We start from the raw sequence: 14,503 nt of genomic DNA, 5'->3' as shown, positions 1-14,503 counted from the left end.
AAGGCTAGAAACTGCAATAAGAAAATTTGAAAGATGGTGTGCTACCTGGAGATTCCAAATCTCTGTGTCCAAGTGTTTCTCCATATCGTTCAGCAGAAGAATTAAGAACTACGTCCCTCTCCATCTGACCTTTAACAGTGAGAGTATCCCTGCCGTCAGTCATGGCAAATTCCTGGGTATCACCTTTGACCGTAAGCTCAACTGGAACCAACATCTGCAAGATTTAGTTACAAAGGTTTCTCGAAGAGCAAACTTCTTCAAAATCCTGGTTAGGAAGAATCTGAACCTGAAACCCAAACTCCTGGTCAATCTGTACACAGCATTAGTAAGAAGCATTGTAGACTATTCTTACCTAAGTATCCTTCAGGGCAGATCTCCCCTTACCAGGAAGCTGGATACAATCCAAAACTGAATTCTTCGTGCAATCCTTCTGGCTCCAAACTCCACTCCTCGTGCACATCTGTGGCTGGACACAGGCATAACCCCCATTCATTGCAGATGTGAATGGTTAGCCTGCCTTTACCTCATAAAGCTGCAAAGTAAACCAAAGAACCCTTTCTATGATAGTGCGAAAAGTACTTACTCTAGCCTCACCTTATGGAACACCAGAAGTACCCCAAGTGTTGTGTTGTGCAAGTTCCAACTGTTAGCTTTAAAAGTTTCCCTGTTTACCTCCGTTAGTTTTCCCGAAAATCTGCTAAATCCTCCATGGTTGATGCCGAAAATACCTACATTTATACTCCCAATCTCGAAAAACAATGCTCTTGAAAATCCAACGTTCACCAGACTACTCTTTCGAGCACTGTTTACGCAAAACAACGCCAGTTCTAGTACGGTAAGCGTCTTCACAGATGGCTCCCGTGACTTCGAAAACAACTCAACAGCATGCGCCATCTACTGCCCAAATTCTCAAGTGAAAAAAGCCTGGAAACTTTCTAGTGATACGAACATCTTCACAGCTAAATTGTTGGCTATTCTAAAGGCCATTGAACACGCTGACAACGGCCCGGCGCAGCTAATCCGGATCTTCTCGGACTCACTCAGTGCCATCTCCGCCATCAATGCTCTACACCCTTCAAACGAACTGGTGGTCAAGATTCGGAACAGGGCCTTAACCAGCTCTTCTGCCGGCTCCAAAGTTATTCTCTACTGGATTCCAAGCCATGTAGGCATTCCAGAAAATGAATTAGTGGATCGTCTGGCAAACGACGCAAGAACGGATCCTAACTGCGAAAAAATCGATCTCGTCGACTCACCTAAACTCGCCCTAAATGTTTTTCGCATAGCATGGTCCAAGCTGATGTCTCTATACCTTGCGAGTCACCATGACTTCTTTGCTTCTCACCCTAGGAACTCCATTCACCCAGAACCCTGGTTGGTGCACCCTAACAGAGTCAGAAACAGCATTCTTCACAAACTCCGGTCGAACCGGCTACGTTTAAACGCCCGCGTTTCGTTATTTGATCCCTCTGTATCCCCATACTGCAGCTATGGCTGCCCTGTGAAAGAGACTCCCTCACATCTAATTATTGAGTGTCCCCACCTCGCTGCCGAAAGAGAGGAACTAAAAGCTTCCTCTCGGAGTTAAAACTTCAGTTGAACCTATCCAATCTCCTACATCCACCGCAAGTTTGTGACAACCTCGCCAAATTCAAGATCAGGGACTTGGTTTTAAATTTCTTCTGGAAATCAGGACTCCACAAACGCTGCTAATCTAATTCAAAATCATCCCACTTTTCCGAGCAATTTCCCGGTGCCAATTTCGGTCTCCTAGGACGACCCGCTCTCGATATGGCAACGCCACACGGGAGGCACCTTAAGAAAGAAAGAAAAAAAAAAAAAAAGAATCTCATTGACGGATTTTGCTTCTAAGGTTTAGCTCATGAAACTTCGTTTGTAAAGAATACGTCCTGTTGAGGAATGTCACCAAAGATGCAAATCCTATGGGTAGGAATACCATAATATCATTCTTCTACTCTTTAACCACTCATGGTCTACTGTTAATCGTGATCTGAGTAGTGCACCATATTCATCTTCGTTGCAGTATCAGCTGTAACAACAGTCATTTCGGCAGTTGTAATCTCGACCTAGCCTACCAACAGACATAGACATGTACCTCAACACAATTTCTACTGGTATTTTAAATTTTTCTTCTGCCTCATATAGTTTGCCTTTTTATTTAAATTGAACATTCAACCATAGAACTGCCAACTCTTAGCTGTCTGCTGCCTATTTGCTGGCCCTACAGTCTTTTCAGTCTTCGGACAGCAGAAGTAAGTCGAATTGCTTTCAACGTTTGGTTACAACAACAATCTTATATTTCCCACTAACTGGTTCTTTTTCTTTACTTTTACGATTAAGAACAAAGCCTTCTTCGTGTTCGCCACGCCCGTCATTACCTTGCCCGTCATCCCGTTTTCGCTTCGGCCGTCGTCCCGTCTTGGCTTCGGCCGTCGCCCCGTCGTCGCCTCGCCCGTCGCCCCGTCTTCGTCTCGCCCGTCGTCGCCTCGCCCGTCGCCCCGTCTTCGCCCCGTCGCCCGTCGCCCCGTCTTCTTCGCCTCACCCGTCGCCCCGTCTTCGCCTCGCCCGTCGCCCCGTCTTCGCCTCACCCGTCGCCCCGTCTTCGCCTCGCCCGTCGCCCCGTCTTCGCCTCGCCCGTCGCCCCGTCTTCGCCTTTCCCGTCGCCACGTCACCTTCTCGCCCGGTCGCCACGTCTTCTCTTCGCCCGTCGCGCTATCATCGCCTCGCCCGTCGCCTCGTGGTCGCCACGTCATCGCCTGGTCTTTGTGGTATCGTTGTATTTTTTTATTGTGTAATTGTGTAGTACTAATTAACACGTTGGCTGCCACGCCCGTTTGCTCCCCTTTTTTTTTTAGCTATATAGGGACGGGCCGCGCTGTTCTGCCTCATGGCCTATCTTTCATGAGGTGGAGTAGTTGCCACTGCCCAAGATTCGCCGAAAGGCAATTAGGCAACGCACCAGAGGGACTCCCTTTGTCCGATGTGTGGTGGAGACCTGGGGTGTGCGTTCCCACAACGGTCTCCATCATCATGTCAGCCCGGACTTGTCAGCGGGCAAGTCCCCCTTGGTCGCTATCCTTCCGATAGCGACGTAATTAATGTAAATTTAGTGGCGTGGCAGCCAACTTGTTAGTTAGTTATTTATGTATGTCTTGTATTGTGTTGTGTTGTAAGATGTGAATGTAAGTGGAGGATTTGTGGGAGGATGGAGGGACAATAAAAAATGTGTTAGATTTTTAAATAAAGTTTGTTTTTATTTATGAGAGTATGTTCATGAACTGGATTGGGGATCGAACCCTAGACCTCCAGCGTATCAGTTTAATACTTTACCATTGAGCCATCTACAACGTATACAAATATGTAATTTCTTCCTTAATACCTTTGTTTGTAGTGGATAAGTCGATACGCTTTCAAATGGGAATTATTGTCTATATGGTTAACAGTGGCTCAATGGTACAGCGTTCGACTGAGATATGAAATGTCTGAGGTTCGAATACCAGAATGATGCATATCAGCAAAAGATAAATGAAGAAATACCTCATGTGGATTACATGTAGACGTATAAAATAAGGTACAAGAAAGACAAAATAAGTAAAAAGATTTTTGAATTAAAAAAAAACAATTTTTATTGATGTAAAATTTTTTTGTGTCAACTAAGGTAGGAGAAAACTCTACCACATGAGTAGAGTCTCCCCCTACCTTAGTTGACTCACCGGGGAGATTACCCGGTGCGTGGCTAAGAGAAGCCGGAAAAGGATGAAGAGTGATGATAAGGACAAGTTTTCACGTGAGCGATTAACCGTTATTCGGATATGTGGGTAGCCCCAAGACCCTCAAAAAGATATCATCGAGCCAGGGGGACCCCCACGTCCCCTTTCCGGACAGCGCACTCACAACCTTTAACTGCTGATCACAGTAGGGGCATGACCCCCCTACGGGCTTATTAGAAATTTAGGGGAAACGGGGCCACAGAAAGAAGGGAGCCCAGATATGCACTTGAATTTAAGAGAATAAAACTCTTTACTGTTCGGGATGAATCAGCAATTAGCCGTGTCGTCTGAGTAGCGTTCTTTGAAAATTTAGCATCTCTTTTCGTCTTCTATTCTTAAACAGGGAAATATAATGGCTGGACATCTTTTACGGTTAGCTGCAAAATGTCATCAAGGAGACTGGAATGAAAGAGAAATTAAGATCAAGGTAAAATGTGACCACAGAATAGATGTGAACCAATCTTTGTAAAATTTCAAGTCAGTGTCTCGAAATCTAGCTTTAGGCATAGGCGGATGAATAACTTCACGTTCGTCACAGGATCAACAGGATCTTCCATCAGAGAAGAACAACCTGAACAGTTTACACCAGAAAACAGGAACGACTTGTTACAGGAATGTAACATGACGCATCCTTTACCCCAGAATACTTCATCTAGTACTGTTTGCCAAGCAGAGAAACCAGATGGAACTACGCCTAGGCCTAAAGCTGGATTTCGAGACACTGACTTGAAATTTTACAAAGATGAACCGAAGCGGACAAATAGAAATCTGACTGCGTCGAAATTGTCATTAAACGAGGCAGCAGAGACGCGTAACAAACTAGAAAGGCAGATAGAAGTGAATCAGAAGCAACTTCGGTTAGCTAAGAAGAACGACATGAAGAAAATGAAAGCACTAAAAAAGTTGTTACGTCAAACGAAAAAAGAATTGATCAGCACAAAAAAAGAATTGATCAGCACGAAAAAAATTCTGCGAATGCAGACGGCACAATACGGTAGGGAGCAAGAGCAAGAAAACAGCGCACCGGTAAATGAAACTGATTCTGCTCAAAATATTTTAGTAGACGATTCTGGCATAGCGGATGAATCTACTACCAGTGTAATTGAGCTAGTCCCGAGATCTGTTTGCCAAGCAGAGAACAGCGCACCGGTAAATGAAACTGATTCTGCTCAAAATATTTTAGTAGACGATTCTGGCATAGTGGATGAATCTACTACCAGCGTAATGGAGCAAGTCCCGAGATCAAAAGCATCCCCGTTTCTTGGGCGCCGGAAGGAGCTGTTAAGAATGCTCGAGCCCCCTCCCACAGACACCGATACAGTAAGCGGCGCAGCGATCAACACGACACCTGCAAAGGACGTCAAACAGTCGAAGCCATCGTTCTTCGAGCGAATGAAAAAGAAATTAGTCAAACCGGGATTTTTGACAGAAGACAAACCCATCAAGACCAAGTCCGTGCAGGTAACAATGAACGGGCATCAAGTGGATATGGTGATTGACAAAGGCTGTGAACATTCCATCATCAGTTTAGACCAATGGCAAAAATTAGACGAGCCAGACTTAACGCCTTTTACGAAGATCACTTTGGTCATGGCGAAGCGTACAGGGAAGTTCAAAGAGCACGTAAAATGGGATGACCTCGTTGGATTTTTCTACCCCTTTGTTGAATTAGACGGCGAATCATTTGAAACCCCAATTTACGTGTGTGCAGGATATAAGGCTATGCCCAACTTCCTGGGTCGTAGACACTTCCACAAGCTCCGTTTACATGAAGAAAATGCGCATTTGATTAAAATAACACGCACAACGGGAAATGAAACGCCTCCCCAAGCGCCGTCAACAAAATCAGATGCCGGACCTAAAACAGTGCTAGACTTGACCGGTTCTATGATCAATTACTTGGGGTTACGCATCGAGATGGCAAAGCACAAGAATAATGAAAATCGCGAAGAGTATGAGCAGCACATGTCAGAGACCATAATGGACATTAATGGTAGCGTTCGAGATAAAAAGGGCCGAGTCCGAGAACGAATTTGAACCGCTAGTCATTGAGCTCGAAGAATCCAACTGTATCGACAACCTCAGGAAGACTTTTTCTAAGCTTAAAAATATTTATGAAAATGACAGAAGGAGGTCCTGCGAAGTTATACGTGATGCAGAAGACGAGCTTAAAAATAAGAAAAACAAACTTCCCTAGCAGAAACTTTGTGTCCGGATGGGGTCTGCGTCCGCGATACTCTAATTTGAACTCATTTTTCCGGACAAGTTTGCGTACTGAATACGGAATCAACTTGCTTAAGTACTTTCGGTTCGTTGTCTGGTACTAGCTTAGTACAAATCCGGTTTTATGGACGCAGAAAAGAAGCGAAGCGCTTAAGTCCCTAGTACCAATGTTGGGCTCATTTTTTACTGGTCTCTTGTACGCTAGCACGAAAGCCGAGCGCTACAGCCCGTGGTACGAGTATTATACTCGTCTAATACTGGCCTATGTCCTCCAAATTTTCTGAAAAAATTGGGATTGATGTGGATACAAAAAACCAGTATGAGACTCGTTTTTTCACTGGCCTACGTTCTTACAATTTTCTACAAAAATATTTGATTGATGTACAGACAAAATACTAGGATTGGACTCGTCCTTTACTGACTTTTGGAACTCATCTTGACTGGTAAAAATACCAGTATTCTATTAAAAATTTATGTGTTTCCAACCCCACGACGTTTCCTCTGATATCAGAGGAAACGTCGTGAAAAAGAAATATAAAGGTAGGTCGTGAAAAGATATATATCTTTTAATTCAATTATCATTTGTACTATTTATTTTTTAAAGCTAAAAGCTAACCGGGAATGCTAGTTTGTTGACATTTACTTGTTTGTTGTACCAGCAACAAGTTATTGTAAGTGTTTTAATTAGTTGATGCAAACTGATTGTTGAGACGGTGTTCATGAAGATGAAAATCCCCTTTTGACTAATCTTCTTCAATTAATAAATAAATTTTAAATGCGGAATAAGATTGCTACAATTTTTATAACGTTTTCCGTTTGCGCATTCAGGCACGATCCAATATTGTTTAGCATCAACCTGGCCTTCCAGACAACAAAATTGTTGTCGTCTGCTTTGGAGGAAATCGATTACGTCTAACAGGCATGCAAGGGAAAATCAATACTTAACTTTCATTCCTTTTTTTTCCTTTGTACGCGTACATGCATAATTCTAGCTTAGCAATCAAATAACCTTACTAAAAGAATTGAAAATAATTGAAAAGAAATTGTGAATACAACAGAAAATAGTTTCCCCACACATTATTTTATATTTATATAAAAAACCCGAAATGGGAAAACTGGCAACGCCCATGCTGTCCGTATGAAATTTGTACGTATTTCACAGAAATGCTTGAAGTTCTTCGACAGAGACTCACGTTATTGTACCGTTTTGAAACGCTAAATTACACGCAGGTTTGATTTCTTGTTTAATATTCTACGTCTGGTGCAAAGTCTTTTGCATTCGTAGTGCACATTTAATATTACTAATGCAAAGCTTTGACCAATTTCAAAAGATTACTGCCACCATGGATTGTGTAGTTGAAGATAACGTGTTACATACCAACCACGACATAATTCAGCAGTCACACGTTGCAACGAACATTCAGGTACACTTTTTCTTCAATGTTGTATATTATTATTAAACATTTTATGTGGTTCTAAATGTTTATCCCTAGGATGGAAGACCATTTCCAGAATGGTGTGGAAGATATGTTACGATACAGGAAACTAATGAAAAAAGCAAACCTTCCAAATACAAAGAGCCTTCATGGTTTATCGTACAAACCTTAGAGAGGGGCTGTGACAACAATCTCTTATGTTTATACAGCTTTGTGACCCGTTACTGGTTATCAACGGACCACAAGTTTCTGCTGTACCCACCATGTACTACATCAGAAGGCAATTTGAATCCTGCGTGTTGGGGGGAAAAAACATTTGAAAGATTCCACCATCCATTCAATACTTGGCTGGAATACGATGTTCATAATATTATGAATCCAGAGAACAAGCCTGGTAAGTTTCAATTACTTTATGTGCAATTGTATTGTAATCTCTAGAATTAATTTTTATTTTGTTATTGCAGTGAATTTTACGAGAGCTTACCTACTTTTACGAGAGGAAAACGTGAAGACAGCAGTCCGCCTACAGTTGTTACGGCAATCAGAACAAGTTCCGTCATCAACATTATTCAAAGTAATTACATTAAGGTATTTTCGAACTTAAAAATTCAAAACTTTTTTAAAATTCAGGTAGCAACAGTGGCGAACCAAGGGCCCAACTTTTGAAGCGCCAGTACCTAATACTATTTACGAGGCAGAACTGCAGTCCAAAATTGATGCTTTGGAGAAGAACATAAAGAAATTCAAAAAACCCACTGAATAACTTACAAATTTTTGGTTTAAATGTCCTAAAAGATGTTTTTTCTGTGTTCTCGCCATGCCGTGTTGGCCACATTGCGCCTTTCTAGTCTTTGTGCCCTGTTGTTATGTTGCCAGAACGAACTGGATTATCAGTCATGTCATGATAAATATAAAGCAATTTGTGTTATTTTGCAGATCTTTATTTTGTGAAACTATAAAAATTTAACGTAGGGAGTAAAAGTGCATTTTAAAAACCGTCCCATAACGGATATCGGGTACGAGTATTGGGACGAGTATAGAAGATGAGCCCCGGCTGAGTCTAACGGCCGGGTATGTGAACGGCTTTTGGCTTTTACTTAAGAGGCTCACCGTCTTAAATCTTCTTTTTTTAACCGTCCTCGATACCAGTCTAGGAGGCAGTTATGGCTGCAAACAAGGGGTCCAAATACCCGCCCGCTGGACCAGTCTAGGACTCTAGACGAGTCCTAAATACCAGTCTTGGATGGGATTTTGCCCTCTGAATTTCTGCTAGGGTTGCTTCTGCGTCATCGGAAGTAGAGCGCGCGGAACTAACCGAACTTGTCCAGCGAAGAGAAAAAGCCCTGCAAGTGATTGTCGAAAACGAAAATATCGATTTTGAGAAGAAGATGGCAGAAGTGGCTTTCGCCAAAGAAATGTTTCCGGAGCCAAAGGCAGAAAAAAAGGGGAAGAAATTCTTCAAAAGACTCAAAACGATGTTTGGACATCGTTCTTCTAACAACGAAATGAAAGCAGAGGAGAAGAAGGTCTAACAATGAATATGTTTTGAAGCTTAGATAATTCTGTGTGCTTTGGTTTTGTTTAAATTCGTAACGTTTAAAGGAAGGGGCAAAATTGATCTGATTCGATGTGGTGGCTGCAAATTGATGGCATTATGCTCTACTGGACGGAAGTGAATGGCGACATACGACAATGAACATCTTTGACGCTTAGGAAACCTGTTTGCTGTCAAAGGAAGCAGTTCCCTAATCTCATTATGGTCATTGTCATTGGTATCGATTTTTCATTTCTTTTTTATTGTAACTTTGGCGACTGATGTGCATTGGCTACGGAACATCGGCATTTTGATACACTGAACGTTAATAGGTGAAGAGAGACGACAATGGCATAATTGGTTATGAAATTACTATGCTGTTAAAGCGGAAAATTTTTTTAATCGTTATGGCCATTGTCACCTCTCTCCCACCCCCAATTTCATTCGGTTATCATGATGCCACCAAGTTTCAGCCAATGTATTTGGTTTCAGAAGGTTCTATCAGACTGAAGGAAGAATTGATGACAATGATCATTTTTGATACTTTGAATACCTGTCTGCTGTGTAAGTACTTTAGTACTGTGTAAGTGGACAGGTTTTCTTATTCAGAAATGATCCATTTTTCATTCCTTCACTTACGTTTCATTCTTGATTCTTAGATGCCGTCTATTTGTAGTTATTGAAAATAGGGGACCATCGTTGCAGACACTGTAAACTAGTCTTTTAAATTTCAATAGCTGCCATTTTGAATGTGATGTGAAGTTTGCACCTTCGTTTAGATGGGACGTGATTTGAAGAAAGTCCACAGGTTTTCTAAGCATACTTACATTTTCCTAGTTATACCTCTCCATCTTCTCTTTTCTTTCGATTTCTTTCAGAAATTCAATGTTGGTTACTACAGATTGCCTGTACTTTCGGAAATAATTTGGATTTAAAAAATAAAGCTGTTAAAAAAAATGCTTCAACGAATTCTAGTGTTTTAATACTTAGTGAAGAGCTTCGATGGTCCTACCACGTAGGGCTACCAGTTAAAAAAATGTGGCTTATGAAACACGATTTCAATTAGTTTTTGGGAATAGCCTAAACAAAGAAAAACAATTGAATTACTTTTACAACTTCTCATTGCATTGACCTGGTGATCGTACGAGACGTCACTTGCTCTAAGTTAAATAATTTAAAGTTTAACAGAAACCAAGAAAAATTCAACGATCGATCGCTAGAGCAAACATTTTCACCTCATCGTGGTGAAAATGTGAAAGAACTTTGGGGTTAAATGAACAAGTCTGACCTATGATTTTTTTTCGGTGGACTGCGAGCGTACTTTGTTGAGAAATGGGCATGGCAGAAAGTGGTCAACTCCCCTGCGTGAAAATCTTTGCAACATCCTTTTCGATCACTCGTGCCAAGAAATGGAGCGACAGCTGCACTGTCAACGCTCAACGAACACTCGAAACTCAACGAACGTCAACGAAAGCTGCAGTTTATCGCCCTATCCTCGCCGCCAGCTGGAACAATTCTACCGGAATAGGGAATCTGAGATTGAGAGTCTCAGTTCCTCTGTCAAAGCAGCTGAAGTTCTTTTGATTGACCAACTGGTCCCTGCGTCCGTCTTGGAGTTGTTGGCAGAAGAAAAAGGCACAACAAACCAACGGGACATTCAAACTTATCCACCTCCATCACTGTATGCTTTGCTATCGGCGTATTTAAGGCCGGACGTGGACGACGTTACGAAACATCGTCTAGTTCAATACGTCTTTATGGATTTGACGTGGATCTATGACCTGGATTCTAGTAGCGATGAGGCTGAAGGAGTTGACAATAAATCTGTTGGGAGAGAGGAGGAAGAAGAATTGGAAGGAGATTACGATGAAGTTGAGGAGGAAGAGGACCCGGAAGAAGAGGAAGACCACGGAGTAGCTCAAGAAGTAATTGAAGAAGTCCAGGTCTAATTGGTTCACCGCGTGGTCCTGTAGCTGAGGAAGGTGCTGATGTAGGGTCGGAAGACGAAGAGGGTTGCGAAAAAGTGGATGAACGCGAGGCACAAGAACGGGAGGAAGTTTTCGAATACTACTTTAAAGTGGTTCTTGTGCCAGAGGTTAGATGGCAGTCGCATCGTAGTATTTCGAATCGCTAGATGGAACTGTCCCAAGTGTTTCTTCTACCGGACACTAGATGGCACTGTAAAAGTTCGTTCTTCCGGACACTAGATAGTCCAAAAAAGTTTTTTCTTCCGGACACTAGATGGCACTGTTAAAAACGTTTCTTAAGCCAGACGTTAGATGCCAGTCGAAAAACTTTGTTATTTCTAACCGCTAGATGACATCTGATGTCTACACGCGCAAAGATTTGTTTCATTCTGATCTAGTTTTCTGCCCTTTGTCACAAGGTAAGTGTTTTCTTGTATTCCTAGTGTGATTACTTTGATATGGTTTTGTTTAACAGTGCCGAGAAGGATATTTTGCCAGAGAGTGTCCACAAGCTGGTGGGGGCGGTGGCAGTGGCCCGTTGACGTCACAAAGTAAGATGAAAATATATCGAAAAAGATGTGCGAATTTAACTTCTTGGTTCTTTTGATAGTATGGGGAAGGGGACGTTTCTCGAAGGACAAAACCGTGGCGGTTGGGGAAGTGATACCTGCCATGAGGTAAAAAAGAAAACAAAAACGTTTTAGGTGTCCATTTTTAACGAAGAAGAGGGCCATGTAGCAAGGGATTTCCCACAAGGAGGAGGCATTGGTGGCAGCAAGTGTTACAACATAAGCACCAACTGTATCTTCACAAAAATATTTTATGTTGCAGTGTTCATTGTTTTACCACAGCGTAATGAAGCTGGCCACACCTCGGAAAGCTGCCCGAATCTATTCAGTGAATTGACGGAAGATGGAAAGCCGAGTGAACAATATATTCCGGAAGCTGTGACATGTGAAAGTAGTCCTCCAGGTAAGCCATTTTTCAAACTGTATTTTGTGACTTGAAAATATCTATTCGGTTTGCTTTAGATTACAGGAAAAGATGTACCTCAACACATAACATCATTCTAAGAAGCAGGCCTGCACCTACTACTACTTCAAAACTTAAGAATTCTGGCTACATAAAACCAACACCTGTTCAGAAAGCTTCCGTTGCAGGTATTCTTGCCAAAAGAAATTTAATTGGTTGTGCTGTCACGGGCTCCGGCAAAACAGTAGTCCAATTAATTAACGCTTAGTAATTTTGAAACCTGGATGTCCTGGTACTGACTTCATTCGAAGGGTTCGGTGTGAACTGGGTAAGTTGAAGTAAAAGTAATTTTGAGTGGGCACGCTGGTAATTACGACTACTAAAAGGTCCAATTGCATCTAAGGTATTCCACAAACCCTTTGTGATATTCGTTGATTAAGTCATCTAAAATTTAACACTTTTTCATGCAGGTGGCGTACTTGGTACCGGTTTTGAACATATTGCTTGAACAAGGTGTTGCTGGTGCGTCTCATTCCATGGAGCAAAAGCCAGAAGTTGTAATTGTCGCACCCACTCGTGAATTGGCCATTCAAATTCACCGGGGGGCGTGTTAATTCTCCTACAATTCGGTTTTAAAATCTGTGATTGTATATGGAGGAATTGTCACGAGCTATCAGCGGTCAAATCTTCAAGCTGGGTGTAATATTGTTGTCGCGACAGCGGTGCGATTCAACGATTTCCTCGACCGTGGAGTATTTGTCTTGCCGGGGGTCAGGTTTTAAATTTTGGACGAAACTGATCTAAATCATTTGGGGATTAAGCAATCCTGGTTTTGAACAACACCAGAAGAAGACGATCAGGAAACTCAAGTAATACCAAAAGCGCTGCTAGGAAGGGCTAAACGATATATTGCATAGATCAAATGAAAGATGGTTGCTCATGTACGCAGTGACACGAAACGGCTCGGCTTATCTTGAGCTATGACAAAGATATGATTGTAAGGTTGGAATACTCCGACGTGCGGTACTGGCATGAAGTGCATCAGGAACAGTAACGTATGCTAAACAACCTAAGCTACGCGCTCTAAGTTCCCGACATGGCATTCCTTACTAAATCGCCAATATGTTCCGGTATCTGACAGTTTTAGACCGCCAGATTGCTCTAGTAAATAGGCATCTACTAAATATATTGGCGTTATCAAATACCGGGGCGTAATGGTGGTTTCGTATTGAACAGCGGCTATAGAACTTGCCATGCCGAGATCAAGTTCTGTACAAATCGTAACCATTTTAATCGTTAAACAGTGACATCTAGCGGAGGGAAGTGAGGTAAGAGGAACGCCATCTAGTGGTCAATACCACAGAATGTAATGAATTGAGTCACATGACGTTTTGACAGTAAACAAAATAAGGATTTTTAAATCACGGTATAAACCTTTTTGTTTCATCATTTGTTTAGCACCAGTAAGTAGGGAAAATTCACTTTGCATTTTGTAATTTTTTTGCCAGGGTTTTGCTGAGTGAACTTGCAGTTCTGTAAAGTTATTCGAGATAACTGCAAATGGTAGTCCCAAAACCGGAAGAATTTTGTCTGTCATCTTTACTACGTGAACTTTAAAAGGCCTTGTTATACCAAAGGGCGCCAAATGGAGAAATTGGGCTTCATCAACGATTCAAGTAGTTGACATTTACAACTAAATTGTTAATGTTTAAATTTGATTGTATTTTCTTATTCAGATTCATTGATTTTAACAGCCTGGTTGCAAACTTTTAGCCATAGCATTGCAATCAATGTATTTATAATCCAGTCTTCAACACTCACAAATGCCAATGTACACAGTTGTTTCTACGCTGAAACGTTTAATCTGACAATGATTTGGTCAATTTTTTTTTTTACTGGTTGACACTTCAATTTTTTAATGTTTGATGTAAGTACCAGTGTAGATGTATTCTCGTTAGAAGTAATCGTAATGTCCTAAATGTGCTCTTCTTTAGTGAAAATGGTATTGTACGAAGCTTATCAATTATTTTTTATTTATTCCGATTTAGCAACCACTTTTCGATACTTAAAAGCGAGGACCGAATGGCACCTACACTTGGACTGATCGGACGGTTATTTGGTCGAATGGCTAGCGGCAATATTAAACTTTACGTAGGTTGAACTTAATTTGTCTGCTTATTTGTTGTTTGTTATTCTAAAAAACTACCCTCTTTATTCCACAGGTATTCGTTCGTGCTAATTAATCAAACTATTGCGCATATGTACGGGACGCATGAGGGTTTGTTCTATCAACTCATAAATGATGAGGTAGCGGAAAATGGTTTATGCATTGATTTTCAGTAGATAACTTATGGGCATCATGTTTTTTTATTTTTAAATTCTGTAAGGGTATCGACGGTGTAAGGTTCGAATGATCTATCCCTTCACTGTCACCAAATGTAAGGTTCGAAAAAATCCGTTCCTTACTTTTAATTATTGGATAGCGATGATGAACTGTATTGTTGCACTGTTTTCGAGTATTTTTACAAAGACCAAATTGATAATTGACGAAAGGAGACTTACGGAGACAGTCTGACAGAG

General features: G+C 41.5%; 1 protein-coding gene and 3 long non-coding RNA genes across 5 annotated transcripts; 3 read left to right on the top strand and 1 right to left on the bottom strand.

Annotated features, from left to right (window-relative positions):
- Positions 1-119: 119 nt before the first annotated feature.
- On the bottom strand, positions 120-792 carry LOC130685803 (uncharacterized). Its single transcript, XR_008999692.2, has 3 exons — positions 595-792; positions 353-532; positions 120-286 (listed from the first exon to the last, which is right to left on the bottom strand). It is a non-coding gene; the product is annotated as an uncharacterized LOC130685803 (long non-coding RNA).
- A 6,378-nt stretch (positions 793-7,170) lies between these two features.
- LOC130685815 (uncharacterized) lies at positions 7,171-8,348 on the top strand. 2 transcript variants are annotated; one of them, XM_057509095.2, is made up of 5 exons: positions 7,171-7,244; positions 7,346-7,438; positions 7,508-7,844; positions 7,915-8,024; positions 8,081-8,348. In XM_057509095.2, exons 1-5 carry the CDS (start codon positions 7,179-7,181, stop codon positions 8,114-8,116), a joined length of 642 nt encoding a protein of 213 aa, XP_057365078.1. In that variant the 5' UTR covers positions 7,171-7,178; the 3' UTR covers positions 8,117-8,348. The 2 variants fall into 2 exon arrangements, with proteins under 2 accessions (XP_057365078.1, XP_057365079.1); XM_057509096.1 differs by having other exon boundaries at positions 7,172-7,244; positions 7,327-7,438.
- A 3,016-nt stretch (positions 8,349-11,364) lies between these two features.
- Positions 11,365-12,322, top strand: LOC130685816 (uncharacterized). Its single transcript, XR_008999709.1, has 3 exons — positions 11,365-11,502; positions 11,562-11,923; positions 11,983-12,322. It is a non-coding gene; the product is annotated as an uncharacterized LOC130685816 (long non-coding RNA).
- A 1,115-nt stretch (positions 12,323-13,437) lies between these two features.
- On the top strand, positions 13,438-14,012 carry LOC130685820 (uncharacterized). Its single transcript, XR_008999712.2, has 3 exons — positions 13,438-13,599; positions 13,660-13,850; positions 13,972-14,012. It is a non-coding gene; the product is annotated as an uncharacterized LOC130685820 (long non-coding RNA).
- The last annotated feature ends 491 nt before the right edge of the window (positions 14,013-14,503 follow it).

This window comes from Daphnia carinata, chromosome 6 (assembly GCF_022539665.2).
Source record: "Daphnia carinata strain CSIRO-1 chromosome 6, CSIRO_AGI_Dcar_HiC_V3, whole genome shotgun sequence".
Classification (NCBI taxonomy): Eukaryota; Metazoa; Arthropoda; class Branchiopoda; order Diplostraca; family Daphniidae; genus Daphnia; species Daphnia carinata.
Note: the sequence above shows the minus strand (reverse complement) of the source record. Positions and strands in the feature narration are given on the sequence as shown.

Excerpts from the sequence above, each read along its gene's own strand:
- LOC130685815 (XM_057509095.2), top strand. The coding sequence starts at position 7,179 with ATGCTTGAAGTTCTTCGACAGAGACTCACGTTATTGTACCGTTTTGAA. Across the intron at positions 7,845-7,914 it reads GAATCCAGAGAACAAGCCTG|TGAATTTTACGAGAGCTTAC; the intron begins GTAAGTTTCAAT and ends TTGTTATTGCAG. Across the intron at positions 8,025-8,080 it reads CGTCATCAACATTATTCAAA|GTAGCAACAGTGGCGAACCA; the intron begins GTAATTACATTA and ends TTTAAAATTCAG.